This window comes from Epinephelus moara, chromosome 5 (assembly GCF_006386435.1).
Source record: "Epinephelus moara isolate mb chromosome 5, YSFRI_EMoa_1.0, whole genome shotgun sequence".
Lineage (NCBI taxonomy): Eukaryota > Metazoa > Chordata > Actinopteri > Perciformes > Serranidae > Epinephelus > Epinephelus moara.
Window position 1 is genome coordinate 15,586,041 of NC_065510.1, and position 15,128 is coordinate 15,601,168.

At 42.2% G+C, this 15,128-nt stretch overlaps 1 protein-coding gene across 1 annotated transcript in view; it reads right to left on the minus strand.

The window, feature by feature from the left end:
- The window catches only part of LOC126390783 (VPS10 domain-containing receptor SorCS1), a 49,918-nt gene extending 35,092 nt beyond the window's left edge, over positions 1–14,826 (minus strand). Inside the window, exons 1-6 of the mRNA XM_050045241.1 lie at positions 14,766–14,826; positions 11,086–11,265; positions 9,833–9,979; positions 8,809–8,911; positions 2,418–2,494; positions 221–312 (exon numbers count right to left, since the gene is read on the minus strand). Coding sequence (XP_049901198.1) covers positions 221–312; positions 2,418–2,494; positions 8,809–8,911; positions 9,833–9,979; positions 11,086–11,265; positions 14,766–14,795 — 629 coding nt within the window. The 5' untranslated portion in view covers positions 14,796–14,826. The remainder of the gene's footprint in view (positions 1–220; positions 313–2,417; positions 2,495–8,808; positions 8,912–9,832; positions 9,980–11,085; positions 11,266–14,765) is intronic.
- Positions 14,827–15,128: the final 302 nt, after the last annotated feature.

The following is a 15,128-nucleotide window of genomic DNA, read 5'->3' on the forward strand; positions in this document are numbered from 1 at the left end:
AGCGAGACTCATTATGGCTTCAAACACGGAAAGGTGAAATTGAATGACAATTGTCAAAGCAGACTTTTCCATGGCTGCTGGGTTTTCTAACCAGAATATTGTCTCACAGTTTCAAACACAACCTCATTTGCCTTTGTTTGACTAACTTAAGACTCGAGGGCTTCCTCTGGGGGAAATAAGTCATGCTGTGACAAATGACATCTCTGTCACGATGACTCACCACAGGTGACGGATGGGAAGTGGAGTGTGTCTTATTGCCACTAAGGCTCCACCTTGGTCAAGATACAGCACAGCGTACTCCTCATCGAAGATCTGCGGGGACAAAAAAAACAAGACAGCGCTCACTTTTCAGCAGCTTGTCACCCGTGTACATGATCAACACGTCTGCACACACCCACTCTGTATCATTCAAGCAAAGTAATAATACACCACACACACACACACATACACACACACAGTATGCATCAGGGTTAGTACGTGCCACATCAACCTCCAAATGATTATTTTTCATTGCCGTGTTTAATTAGAAACAAGCCCCATCAATTGAAAGCTCTAGGATCAGGTGAGGTAAGGGGCGGCCCACAGGCACTGTATGCAGGGACTGAATCAAATAACTCTTAAAACTTCATTTGATTATCGACCTTAAAAAGCTCTGGCTACTGTATGAGGATTAAAAGGCTACATGATAAAATCAGGGAGAGAGAGTGAGGAGGAGGATAATTTTTAGTGAGAGGATAGCAGGTCAGTCGGTTCATGGTCCTCCATATGGAGGCTGTGATTCAATTGGGCACATCATTGGAAAAATTAATTATAAGGTGCAAGTCTGTAATATTAATAATATAATATAATTGCTGCAGTGAACATGGTGGAATATAAGATGGGAGCTGATCTCAGCTAACAACAGTGTCCATAATCGAAAACTGATATATATGTAAACATACTGTATATAAAGCACTGTTTGTTTTTAATCCGTGTATACTCAAAATTGTCATCATAAATAAGAAAACATTTACATTAGTATTCTCCAGTGGTCGTGAATTTTTTTGTTGCAGCCATAGACTGTATAAATGAATGGACGTAGCCACTGTGACATCACCCACTGGTTTGTGGACTCCTGTTTTGAAGCCTCGAATTTAGCATGTTGGCTGTAGCCATCTTGGCCTTTTGCAGCCAGAAGTGACCATATGTGGATGGAGCTGTGGAGGAGCAAGGGACGGATAACTCGAGGATACTTTCTACAGACAGCTTGTTACTCAAAGTGTAACTTTAAGCCGCAATGAAATGTAAATGGGTAAGTTATATAGAAATTCACCCCTCAAGTTATTATTAACTCAGAAATTAGCAAGAGACCAACACCATTTTAATACCAAGATGTAACATGTTTATTTCTCCTTTAAAGTTGGGCAATTTAACATGAGGGTCTATGGGGATTGACTCCGGCGCCAGCCTCTAGTGGCCGTTCAAAGAACTGCAGTTTTTGGTACTTTGTGTTATCTTCAGGATGCCACTTAGTTCCCACTGACAAAGTTGCTAACTTCACTGCAGCAATAATAACACACATACCAGGGGGGCGTGCTCCAGATGCCACTCAAAAACAAAACTTCCTGCGCTCTCTTGCTTGTTTGGCAAACTAGCTATGTTTCCAACAGTGAAAATGGAATCCCCAAATATGATGGGTATTATGGATGAGGATGCATTTTACAGTGTTTTGGCTGACTCACACATTCAGGAATATTTATTCGAAGTCCGAAGAATTGCAGCTGAGAGCAGCCGAGGCTGTGGCTGAATAAGAGGATATGGCTGGCAGGGACCATCGAGAACCTGAGCTTCTTAAAGCAAACACCAACTGGTGGTGCTGCTGCTCAAATTGCCCTCCGATGCCAGCAGAAACTAAATCATTCTACTGCAATGATTTTCAGCGTGGGCAGTTTTTGTTGAATGCTGTCGCTGATGACAACCCCAAGACAGCTTGTTTGTGTGTTACAATGCATAAAAGTTTTACTCCTCACTTAGACAAAGATGTGCAGGAGATCTTCCTATGGATCCTAAAGATAAACTTAAAAAGACAACCAAGACCTGCAGGGCTGAGAGGTCAGATTCACCTATAGTGTCTTGGGTAAATGTTGGGTGTCAGAGGCTTGTGTGCAATGGATCCTGCTACGTGTAGGCGAGCAGGATAACTCAATTCTCTCGGTCAGTGTAACATGCACTGAGGGATTTAATGATTCAAAAGACTGCATTTAGCATCAACACTGATTGAACATTGACATAAAAAGCCGCAATTTTCCCTTTGAAGGTAGAGGCTGTTTCACAATTATTTCCAAAAACTCTTTTCTCATTTTCTAAAATTGAAAAAGAAAAAGCTGCAATGTCATTATAGTTGACAGTGGGACATTATTACAAAAAAACACCCTCACCTGTCTCCATGTGTTTCCTGCATCCGAGGTGACGAACACACTGACATTGCTGGTTGTCAGCTCTGAGCCGATGGAGCCTGGAGGTGAGGCGGTACACAGAGAGAAGACAAACTACAGTAAGTGTGTGAGTTGGGGTATTGCATAATGCAGACACAGGGAATGAATTCTATTTGAGATCAAATAAATCCCAAATTTTGTAAGGAGCCTTTGGACCAGCAGTACAGCAGGGGGCCTCAGCCTCAAACTGCAGACTGGGGCTGTAATTACAGTGCTCCAGAAGATCGACTGTGCAGTGCGACATTTGCCCATACCCCTAAATTAACCAATAAATCCAGATTACTGTATTCATCTTTCAGCAGCTCTGACCATATTAAGACGAGCTTTCCTAATGCTATGCAGACTGCTGTAATTGCTTTAATTTAGCTTGTAATTGGTGCCAGGTGGTTAAACACCAGGCTGGAAAGTACTGAGACTGTTTCAGAGGCCTGGTTGTTCCCTTGTCTGAACCCTTATGGAGAAACAATTTACATACAAACCCTACATTTACAGAGTAACCTTACACCAGCTAAAATCTCCTTTTGGTTGATTTCCAAAAGTTAAGGTGCATGTACAGTACACTTGCAACACACCACAAGTTGTTGCTAAGGTACTGTGTAAAGACAAACTTAACACAGTGTTTTAGTAAGGCTAAACATAGCTCTCTCACATATTATCTTTCTCCCTGACACCAGACAAATACAGTGTATCTGCCATCGATCATTAGACAAGAGGCGTATAGACTACACCTCTTGACTAATGAGCAGGGCTGGAACTCAAATTCAATCCTTGTGACAATTTTGAGTCCTCAAACCAAAAAAGTGTGTGCACTGAATTACAATGAGTTACAATAACTTATTACATAGAAAAAATGTGAGTGTGTTTGTGTGCAAAACTACAGTAAGTCCATTAGGTCAAAGCTGAACTCAGAAGTAGTTCTACAAAATCTGGTGTAACTACTTCCTGGCCACTTTTTTTTAGGTACACCTCCCTTGTACCAGGTTAAACCTCCTTTTGGCCCCAGAACTGCCAGCATGTTCTCATTCCCAGGACATCCAATACTGCCGCTTTGTCACACCCCTCGGCATGTGACACTGGGTGCGGTTAAATGATGGCTTCTCATTCGGAATTAATTAAATCTGAATGAAATCATTAGGAATTAAAGTTTTTAAGTTTAATTGCCTTTATTCGGGTCCACGCAAGGTTTGGGGCAAGGAAGGTTTCTGATTGGATAGGGGGCGAGGCGGATGTTACGTGGTTACGTTTACCGGAAGACAACACTGTAGTCCTCGCTCCGGATAACAAGATGCTTGACGATGCCATTCTTAGTGCCTTTTTCGGGCTTGTTTTGCTTATATTCTTGAAGCAGCAGTACAACAACAACCGGGGTCTGCCCATTGGTCCGACATCCCATTGTTCCGACCATATTAAACCCATTGTTCCGAAGTCCTGAAATCATCATGATGCCCTGTGGTTAAGGTTTGGTTAGGTTTAGGCACAAAAACCACTTGGTTAGGGTCAGGAAAAGATCATGGTGTGGGTTAAAATGAAAAAGAAAGTGGCAAACACATAAGCCGTGAGCCTGCTTCGCCTCAAGCCTTTCCCAGCTGACCCAGAGCCGGTCGCGGCGCACCATCAAGGCAGAAATACGCCCGCCGGGAGCCGTTCAGCACCGCGGAGAGCTCCCCACACAACCCGGACCCCAGAGTTAATAACAGGAGGTTATGGTGTTTCATTCTCTCCTCTCTATGACACTTGTATCTCGACCAGTAGCCTACTTTTGTTGCGTTGCTGATCCTCTATGGTACACAAATACAGTATAGCCTAGTATAATCACATATCGGAACAACGGGACGTCAGACTAATGAGAGGTCGGAACAATGAGGGGTCGGAACAATGCTACGGCACCCAACGACCTTGTTCTGCTAATGCTTCGTCTGTTGAGGAGGAGAAGAGAGGTAGAAGGTCGAAGAAGAAAGACAGATGACCGTGCTTTGGCGAATGGAAACCGGTGAGTGCAACGAGTCCAACTGCTCTATCTCGAATCTTGAGAAATTCTTTCATTCAGAATTAGAAATGGAATATTCCAGCCCCTTAAATCGGATTGAATTTTCAACTGCATTGTCCATTTTCATTCCGAATTAGGTGTTTACAAGATCACTTTTAATAGGAATGAACTTTTATTCTGAATGAAAAGGGAATAAAACTGTCCATGTAAACGCACTCATTGACGCAAAAGGCACTTTTTTGTGTCTTTATGAAGTGCACCACACTTTGATGTAACTCCAATGTAAACCCAGCAGTGCCAATTCCAGACACTGAGAGCAGGTGATGTAGTATAAAGAGCGAGAAAGTCTGTGTAGAGTGGGAGGGAGGGGAGGTGGATGGGTTTTAATGTAACGTAAAGCAATTTACAAATGGTTGTCGCATGCTGATATCAGTCAAAGGATGTATTTATGTCATGTTACGAAACAAATGTAGTTTTTTAACCTAAAACAGGATCTTTATTCTAAATTTAACCAAGTAGTTTTGTTGCGTCAACCTCACACTGATTGTTTCGCAACATAAAAAACATGCTACATTGTGTTTTAGCTGTGGGTCACACAGATACACTTATGGCTGCCTTGGGCATCGCTATGCCTTCATTCACCAAGGTGCTTGAAACATCCTTTGGAGATTTTGTTCTATATTGACGTCACACACATTTCAAAGGAACTCTGTTAAATTGAGATCTGGTGACAGTGGAGGCCATTTGAGTACAGTACAGGGAGCTCATGTCATGTTCAAGAAACCAGTTTGAGATGATTTGAGCTTTGTGACATGGTGCGTTATCCTGCTGGAAGTAGCCATCAGAAGATGGGTACACTGTGGTCATAAAGGGATGGATATGGTCAGCAACAATACTCAGGTAGGCTGTTGAGATTAAATGATGCTCAGTTAAGGGTCCAAAATGTGCCCAGAAAATATCCCCCACACCATTACACCAGCAGCCTGAACAGTTGATACAAGGCAGGATGGATCCATGCTTTTATGTTGCTTGCGCTGAATTCTGACCCTACCATCTGAATGTCACAATAGAAATCCAGACTCATCAGACCAAGCAACGTTTTTCAAACTTTATCTGTCCAGTATTGGAGGGCCCACTTTAGCTTCAGTTTCCTGTTCTTAGTTGACAGGTGTGGCACCCAGTGTGGAAGCCCATCTGCTTCAAGGTTGGACATGTTGTGCATTCAGAGATGCTCTTCTGCATACCTAAGCTGTAACAAGTGGTTATTTGAGTTACTGTTGCCCTTCTATCATCTTGAACCAGTCTGGCCATTCTCCTCTGACCTCTGGCATCAACAAGGCATTTTCCGCCCAGAGAACTGCCGCTCACTGGCCGTTTTCTCTTTTTCAGTCCATGCTGTGTAAACCCTAGGGATGGCTGTGTGTGGAAATCCCAGTAGATCATCAGCTTCTGCTTCAACCAGACCGTCTGCCACCAACAACCATGCAATGTTCAAAATCATCTTCCTTCTCTATTCTTGTACTTGGTTTGAACTTTAGCAGATCATCTTGGCCATGTCTACATGCCTAAATTAACTGAGCTGCTGCCATGTGATAAGCTGATTAGATAACTATATTTACTAGCAGTTGAACAGATGTACCTAATAAAGTGGCTAGTGAGTGAACAACCTGACTGTGTGCCTCTGTGCAGTCCTTACACTGTTGGACTTGCACTGTGTAATGTCTCTGTATCCCCAGATTTCACTTAGGAAGCTGGTGAGTAATATGTTATGATAAGCGATGGGATTTCTCTCTTCTCAGGCATCTCAAGTGGGAGGTAAAACCACAATAAGACCGAGAGGTGTTGCATATTTTACAAGCTAATGATAAAAAAATACCACTTTTCCTCTCACTCTGTCCATTTTGGCCATTTCGTAGCTTGAATAATGACACAGATCAAACACAATCAGCCCATTGTTCTATTCCCACATCCCTGAAACTTGTTTAATTCACATTGTTTCACAGGTCCAGACACCTTCTCCAGACACCGAGGCGTGTGCTGATGTGTTATTGACAGTGCCGGTCCACGCGGGAGTAAATATCACTGAGGTGTGAATTCACCTGGGGGGCTGCTGATCTCATATTCCTCCATTTCTTTGTTTTCTCCCCGCTGAGTCAATGAGACTCCTTGCTTTCTCTCCTGAGCTCTGAGGAACAACGATGCTCTGAGGGCTAAAACACGAAGATTATATAGTTTTCTGTTGTGTCATTTGCCCTGTTCAAAGGTGAGGTGACACATGCATGTTGTCAGAAGCCTGTGCACACTGATGCTGAACAGGGACAAACTATTGAAAGCAGAAAGTAAAGAGCAAAAACCTGCAAAGAGCCGAATGCAATCCCACAGAAGTATGCGATGAGAGCTGCAGTGCCATATTGAAAGCATCACTGCACTGAAATGTTGAGTGCCAGGATTTTCAACTAACTCAAAGAGGCAGATTTTTCTGGCTTGGTCTGTCTAAGTGATTTTCGTGGTCTTTGCCTCCTTGAGTTAGCACAAATGCGTCCATGGATGGGGAAGAGAAACTCAAAAAAAAGGAGATGCACTACTTGATTGCGAATGCCACTGCCAATAAAAACACAACTCGGGCAAAAAGCACATCGGTGTCTCCTTTGTTGTCTTGTGCTGACTAACACTGAAGCAAGCAAAACAATGTAGAATTCATTCCACCAACTCCATTGTTTGTATTCTCGTAACATTCTTTTCGAGTTGGACTTCCTTTCTGCAATATGTGTAAATTGTCTTTCAATAGTGAAATGCAAGTCTGTTTAATCCAGAGTCTTTAAAGGTCCAGTGTGTGAGATTTAGGGGGGATTTAGTGGCATCTAGTGGTGAGGATTGCAGATTGTAACCAGCTGAAACAGGAAGTAAAAGCTTCCTGAAGCAAGAGGCAAATTATCCACAGAGGTCTCTTTCTTTTCCAAAACAAATGGACCAGGTGATTAAAACTGGTAAGATTACAGATTGAAGCAATTTCACGTTTCAAATCTGTATCTCTCTGATGCTGTTGTGCTTGTCAGAGATGGACCGCCAGCCCAGCACCTGCAACTGAATGCTCATTTTTTTGCTCTGATAACTTAAGATCCAGACATTCAGGAGGTTTTTATCAGGAGCAGAACTATCTGCAGAGGTCTCTTACTTTCCAAAACAAACTGACTTGGTGGTTAAAATTACAAATCAGGCTGTTCTCATAAACTATGAAAAGTAATACATCCTAATTTGTACATATCCTACATAATTCTGAGCCAGTAATTCGTGCATAACCCATGTTTTTTGGAAGGCTGCAATCACATGACCAATGCACTGATGGGAGTAAATGAGGAAGCGGTCTCAGGCTGTCTTGTAAGGAAGCAGGTTGAGGAGGAGGATGGGTCACGGTCACAAAACCAAAGTCTTTCCCCTGGTACTTTCCCACGGAGACTTGAGTCTGGCACCATATGAACTTTGAGTGTACTTTGAGTCATTTTAAGTTATATCCTCACCATGTTTCTTTTCCTAAACCCAACCATGGAAACTTTACTTGCCTAAAACTAACCTCTGTAACTTCATGTTAATTATGCAACTCTATGTTGTAACGTTATTCGTGGGACGCTAATTTGTAGGATATAATACGAACTGTTGTGTGTGCACTTTCGTAGGATATCATCACACTGTGATATGAGGATACGTTGTACAAATCGTTGCTTCTACGACGCAGTTTGGCATGTGCTCACTTTTTTTCCTCTGAAATAACTAAAAATCCAGACGCTCAGGAGGTCGATCGCAAAACAAACTGACCCTGTGATTTAAACTGGTAAACACATTGAAGAAAGCGGTTTTACATTGTAATATCTTTGATTTTCCAATCTTTTCAAAGCAGAGGGGCTGCTAACTTAAGTGGCCCATGTCAAAATGGGAATGGCCCTATGGTTTGTCCGTTCTGGGCTTCTGTAGAAACACCCGTAGATGAGGACCCACTCCCTATGTAGATATATACTGCTCCTTCTAAAGTAACAAGAAGACAATGATTCTTATTTTCAGGCAATTATACACTTAAAGAGACATATTTATTTTACTTCATTTCTACCAATATATCCTCCTAAATCCTACCCACTGGACCTTGAAATAAAAATAACTGTGAGCAAGTGATAGTTTCATCTTTTAGTCAAAAGCTACAAATAATTCATCTAATTACTTTGTAATAAACAAAACAAAAATGTCAAAGAGTTTCAGCAGGCTTTTTGTTTTATGAGATAAAAAGCCTCAGAGCTCAAAGGAGATAGAGAGAGAAAGAAACAACATGCCACTCAAAAGAGAATCCCTCTCACCCACCTGACGCGACAATGATCCCCGGCGCCGAGTCCCTGCTGGCAATGTTTCCAGATGTGTAGGGATTCGCAGACACGTGAAGATGGAGATGTAATGAACAGTATGGCTGCGGAAAAATAAATCACAAAGTCAGTTATCAAAGCAATGAAACAGCATCACTAAAAGTCCTTCAAAAGACGCTTCGGAATAAAACGTCTGTTGCATCGACTCGGATGCACAACCCTCCCAAGTCATAAGTTTTTATCACAAACACCATTTCCCCATTGGCTGGTTTCACCATTAATTTTGATTGGGTTAACCTTTACTGACACAATTCTCATTACGACCCAGCAAAATGCCAGTAGTGCAGGGCATGTTGTGACGGGCTGTTTAGAGGTTTATTAAAACTCTGACATTTCCTGACAAATGACTGTATAATATGGGTAGAAGGCGAGGCACGCCGCAGAATCACTAATTGGTTTATCAAAAAAGGGTGATTATTTTTTATATAAAGTCATGTTAAGAGAATCTGCTAATGCGCTTTGCACATCATGAAGTATGCAGCAGTTACACACACCATCAAATCTACCCTGTCATCTCAGTCTGGCTTCTTTTGGGCAATTGCGGTGGGTGTGCCAAACAACAAACACCTCATATGTAGTTGAAAACTCATGCAGTTAGATTCCTTACTTTAAATTTCCGACTTTGGCTTTTGAGTGAAAACTCAATTCGACAACGTGAGAGGCTCCTAACTTTCAGAGGCTTTCGGGAAGAAAGACATAAAAAAAAAAAGAAGCGTCTGCTTTGCTGTCAGACACCTCTTTCTCTCTGTGTTTCTTAAATGGGAGGTCAGCTTATTGGACTGAATCAAAATGGCTGACCTTTCAGCTCAGCAGCCTCAGAGCACTCAGCTTTGACGGGCGCTGCTCTTTCTGAGCTGGGCCTCTCATTGCTGCTGGGATCAGTCAACTCCTGTCAAGGCCTCTCTTTGATGGAAACGCGCACATACAAAAACACGTATGAACGCAGCACGCTCGCAGATACTCACTAGCACACAGTGAATGCTGTTGCCCCTCAGGTCTTTGCTCGGGGCCTGCAGTAACCTCCAGTCTCTGCCTCTGTTGTAGGTGATGTGCGTCTTTACTTGGTTATCCGTCTTTTTGTTGGCTAGGAACATCCCCTTTATTCCTGCTACCTGGGAAATTAGAAAGGGAACAGCTCACAGCTCCAGAAGCAGACTTTGCACATGTCAAAAAGATATTAAGCATCCCTATATCTTCAAGTCACGTTACAGGAAATGAATGCAAAGCAAATCGCATGCCTTGGGGCAATGCAGCCCCACACACTTACCTATTCTGTATTCCCAACAAACCAAACACCGCCACAGACACTGAGTGGGAAATGATTGACTGTCTGGGGACTTTTGAGTAATCAATGTGTGTCTTAAATGAATCTGACTCCTTGTTGGAGGCCCCCAGGAATAGCTCAGGGATACTGAATTGAGTCAGCAATAGTAATATCAGGCGATGAAACTCCACTTTAGTAATTGACAGATACTTCAATCTCCCTTGGAGGAGAGATTTAGCATATTCTACGTTTTGGGTGGCGACCCCAATCAAGACAGTGGATTTGATTTTATCACCAAGGCCACATCAAGACATGAACAGCATCATCAGCATGTTAATTATTTGATTCACACATATAGTTTTAGCTTACATTTTGTGCTGCTATGTCTTTAAAAATCATACCTAAGTGCTGGAGTGCCTCAACATTAGCCCTTAACACACTTTTTTTCTTTCTTTTTGGATTAGGTGCATTTTGTGAAGTAATATTTGCAGTTATTCATCAAAGAAAGAAATAATCTCAGCTTCCCAAAAATCTATATCCCTGGCACAATCCCCTCTTGCCTTTGTTGGTGTCAGCACTTTGAAGCTGCTTCGTATTCACACAATGTGCTCTGAAGACTGTAGGCCTACAGCAGCAGGGGTTGTTTCCAAAATGACAAAACAAGTACATTTCATCATCTCTGCCTCCTGGCTCTAAAATATTGATCAGTGTTCATAATAAACTTGCGGGCTGAGCGCTCATCAAGCAGGCCTTTATTTGATACTGTTATTTAAAAAGAAGAAATTGGCCAGAATGAATACTGCAGACTTTGGGGGTGGGGTGGGGTGGGGTGTGGGGCGTAAGGCCTCGTGCTCAGCATACCAATCCTTAAGTAAAGCAGAGTCATTCTACTTAGAGCACAGCATGATATTAACTACACAGATTTTATGCCATGTCATGCTGGTGTTTGTTTACCTCATATAGGTCTACCATGACGTTGCCCTCGGGGCCCATGCTGCTGACCACGCTCTCCAGAGCCAGGGTGTAGTAGACCCCCGACGTGTCCGACACGTACAGGTTGTAGGTCTCGTTCTGGTTCCACTCCTGTACGGCTGCCACCACACGGTTTTCATCTGTGCTGATCACATGCAGGTCCTGGCAGAGGGGCAAAGTTAACACCAGTATGGGGTTACAATGGTACATAAAATAACTCTTTCATATGTCTTCTTAAAATTCCCTTTTGTCCCGTTTTGGTTTTAATGCGCAGGCTTGACTGTTTTTATCTTTCTTTACCTTTGTGCTGTAGTGTTGTGAGACATGTGGAGATATATTGATTTTGTACATGAGGATAAAGATAAAGCTGTATCTTGCTTCAATGAAAAGGTTCTGGTTGAGTCATTTGGTATGTAATCATAAGCCCCAGCCCTCCCAGGATGCTGCAATATCGCAATCACAAAAACAATCCGGTTCAATCCCGCGTGACCTTGCAATTTTGTCTTATCACCACATCTTTTCTGCAAATTTGACCAGTTGTCTTAGTTTTCCATGAATTTCACCAATCCCTGTTTCTGGGTGTGAAGTCTCAGACATGTTCGACACTAATGTCTCACATTTACCAACAAAAATTACTGCTAAAGAACAAATAAGGCAATGCCCTAATGTTCTGCAAAAAAGCAGGGGTAAACAACTGTTTTACAACGTGTGCAACTTTGTGGTGGGACCTAAACACTTTTCCAATGCAAAAAACACCCAAAGAATGGCTTAAAAGCATGGACACTAGATAAGACAAATCACTATGACAGAGGTTGTTGCATCCACATCGATTGTAAGTGATGAAGAATCAGGGAGAGGTAAATTAAATATGCAGGGTTAGAGGTAACATTAGTGTAGTATAAATCACAATCTCAGAGCAGTGTGGGTTTATTCTCACTGCAATTTTCACTTGCTCCTGCAATTTCATTCCAGAACAGTGCCTAAGAACAACGCAACATGCATCTCAATTTTTTAGAAAAGCTACAGCATTATCAGGCATTTTAGGCAGCTGCAATCTAAGACTAGATTCACCGCCGGTTGTGTGCCTCCACGGACCAGTCAAGTTCTGTCTAGACTCATACAGTGTGTAGCCATGACAATAGACTTCAAATATGGATGTCTTCAAAAATGAAGGTTTCACACACATTTTCAAGCCAGCAGCAAAGAGGATTGACAATCAGCACAGTTTCAAGGTGGACACCTAAGATTTGGGTCATTAATTCAGTATCTCACCAAATGGCTCCTCTTCCTCTCTTATGATGATGAATAATGGCCAGAAAAGTGTTTCTGCAGAGCATTATGATGTCACAGTGAAGCTGACCATTGACCTTTAAAATGTCCTTACTACATAATTATATCCAATTAGACATTTGTGTGAAATTTTGCCATAATTAGATTATTATTATTATTATATCCAAAAACCTGTTTCGTTAGGTCAAAGTGACCTTTGACCACCAAATTCTAATCAGTTCATCCTTGAGCCCAAACAGACATTTGTGCCAAACTTTCGACGAGAATGAGTCACAAGGTCACAGTGACCTTGACCTTAGACAACCAAATCTAATTTCATCTTCGAGTCCAGCTGGATGTTTGTACCAAATTTGAAGAGGTTCCCTCAAGGCGTCCTTGAGATATGATGTTCATGAGAATAAGATGGATGTACAGACACATGGACAGACGGATACCCCAAAAACATAATGCCTCAAGCCACGATTATAGTCAATGCAGAGGCATAAAAAATATGGCATCATGACATTATCGATATCAATTTGCAACATGAACATAATCTAATCTCTTAAAGTGACACATTGTCTTGCTTAAAGGCACTATGTGTAACAATTTCAGTTGTTCTTTGAGACAAACAAATTTTACAGTCAAAAGTGTGTCCTAGCACATGTGTATTTACCTCCATCAGCGTATCTAAGTATGTCCGTAAGCTCCGAAATTCTCATTTACATATACATTGCGGCCGGTGTCTCATCATGTACGTGCGCCATCTTGAAAATACAGGTACGTACAGGGACATACTTGAGAAATACGGAATCGCCTTTCGCGTTTTCACTTGTCGGTTTCCGGTTTCCGCCTGCAGGTAGAGTGACGAAAAGCAGCAGCAAGCAGGCTAGTCACAAGTGCCGGTGCATTTGAAAAAAGGCAAAAAGGCAACGTGACCGGCGATTTCAAAAAACGAGGGTCAACATCGGGGTAGCCTTTCCCAGGTGGAGAGAGCTGCTGAAGGAGAATCACAGCTAACAGCGGCTAACAGCTGTTAGCGACCAGCGCCGCTAACAGCTCTTAGCCGCTGTTAGTGCTGTTAGCCACTTGTCAGTTGTCAAAAGACAAGACGTGATTGGTTTGTTTCGATTTACACCCGCCCCAACAGTCCTACATTGTAAACACAGCCAGCATGGTGAGGAGGGGGTTTGTCAACTCGCGTCGCGTGTGTCTGTGTAGGAGCCTGAATGAATACTCCATGAAGTATCGGATGACATGGTTTCATCAATGTTATCATAGCTTTTTGGTACACAGTGGCTACCGTTGTTGCAATATGCATTTGAAACAGTGAGGCGCTAGAGTGCGCTATCCGCTTGAATGCAATATACGATCTCAACACTAGAGGGGAGAAATTCCTACACAGTGCCCGTTTAAGCGAGAAACTGAGCAGAATGCGTATTTGTAGTGTGGCAGCAATAAGGCTGTAGTGTGTTGTATTTTTCAATAGAGAATTGTAATTCAAACTTTATTAGGTTATTTTAAGGCAAAGACCAAATATATCTCGTAAGAAAGTATACAGTAATTTCTCACCTTTTATCTTTATTCATTCTATTTATTCATTCTAAAATTAATAGCATAAAAACCACGTAACTTGAACACACTCTAGTTTGCAGTTAGCATTTGTGAAGGTTTAATTTGCACCTTACAATCAAAATCTTAATTTCTTTTGTCTCAATGACAAATATACAGACTTTTAGATCGTATACTGCTTTAACCTCCTGCTGGGTTTAATCATATTAAATAATCAGCATTGCTGCGTCTTCTACATTCACGTATCTTAACTAAGAGGATACTACAATCATCAGCACTATGTCAGGCTTATTGGGCAGAGATTAAGCAGCTGAGGCCATGCTGTTTGGTTGTGTGCTTCATCTACCTCTGACTGTGCCAATAACACCTTGCAGTGAGCCGACAGCAACCCGGGGTGCCCAGGGCTTGATTGAATAAAACATGTCTAATTGTCAATGGGGACGTGACAAGCGAGGCCATGCGCACGCCGAGCAGCATGGAATAACAATTCTGGGAACACTGCGAGAGTTACTTTTGGCCTTGATTTGCCCATAAATAACAAAGAGAGTGTCACGCAGAGCCGGCGATGAACTGACGCCTAACTGCAACTTTAGCCCACATACCAAACAGAGCTGGGAGCATATTATGTGTCTTTGAATGCAGAAACGTTTCCATGAAACAGCAGCGCCTCCATTTGAATTTGAAATTTGTCTCACATATTCTTAGTGACCCGTGATAAAATATGGACTCTCACTGCGGATTAATTCATTATTTCTTAATCATCAGGATCATGAGTGTCTGGTCATGTTAATTGAATTTTAATCAGGTGGTATATTTGTTACCTTGGGCAGTGTGTACTTGGGCAGCTTCATCGGTGTAAAGACGTCTCTTTTAGCAGACACATAGTAGATCGGCCTTCCTGCAGCTGACACCTTAGGGTGATGAAACCGTTGAGTGAAAACATTTTGGAGACACATAAAGAAAACAGACAAAGCATTTCACCACCACAGGAACACATAAAGCTGAACTAATACAACAACTTTAAGAACGACCTTGAAAAATTTACTACAAAATCCTCACACTTGGTGCCTCATACACCGCTCTAATGTTTCTCACTGAGCAAACTGGTCAATTACCTACCTGGACAAACACATACTCATCTTGCACCACCAGAGAATTGGGGTCAATGTAGCCGGGGAATGGTT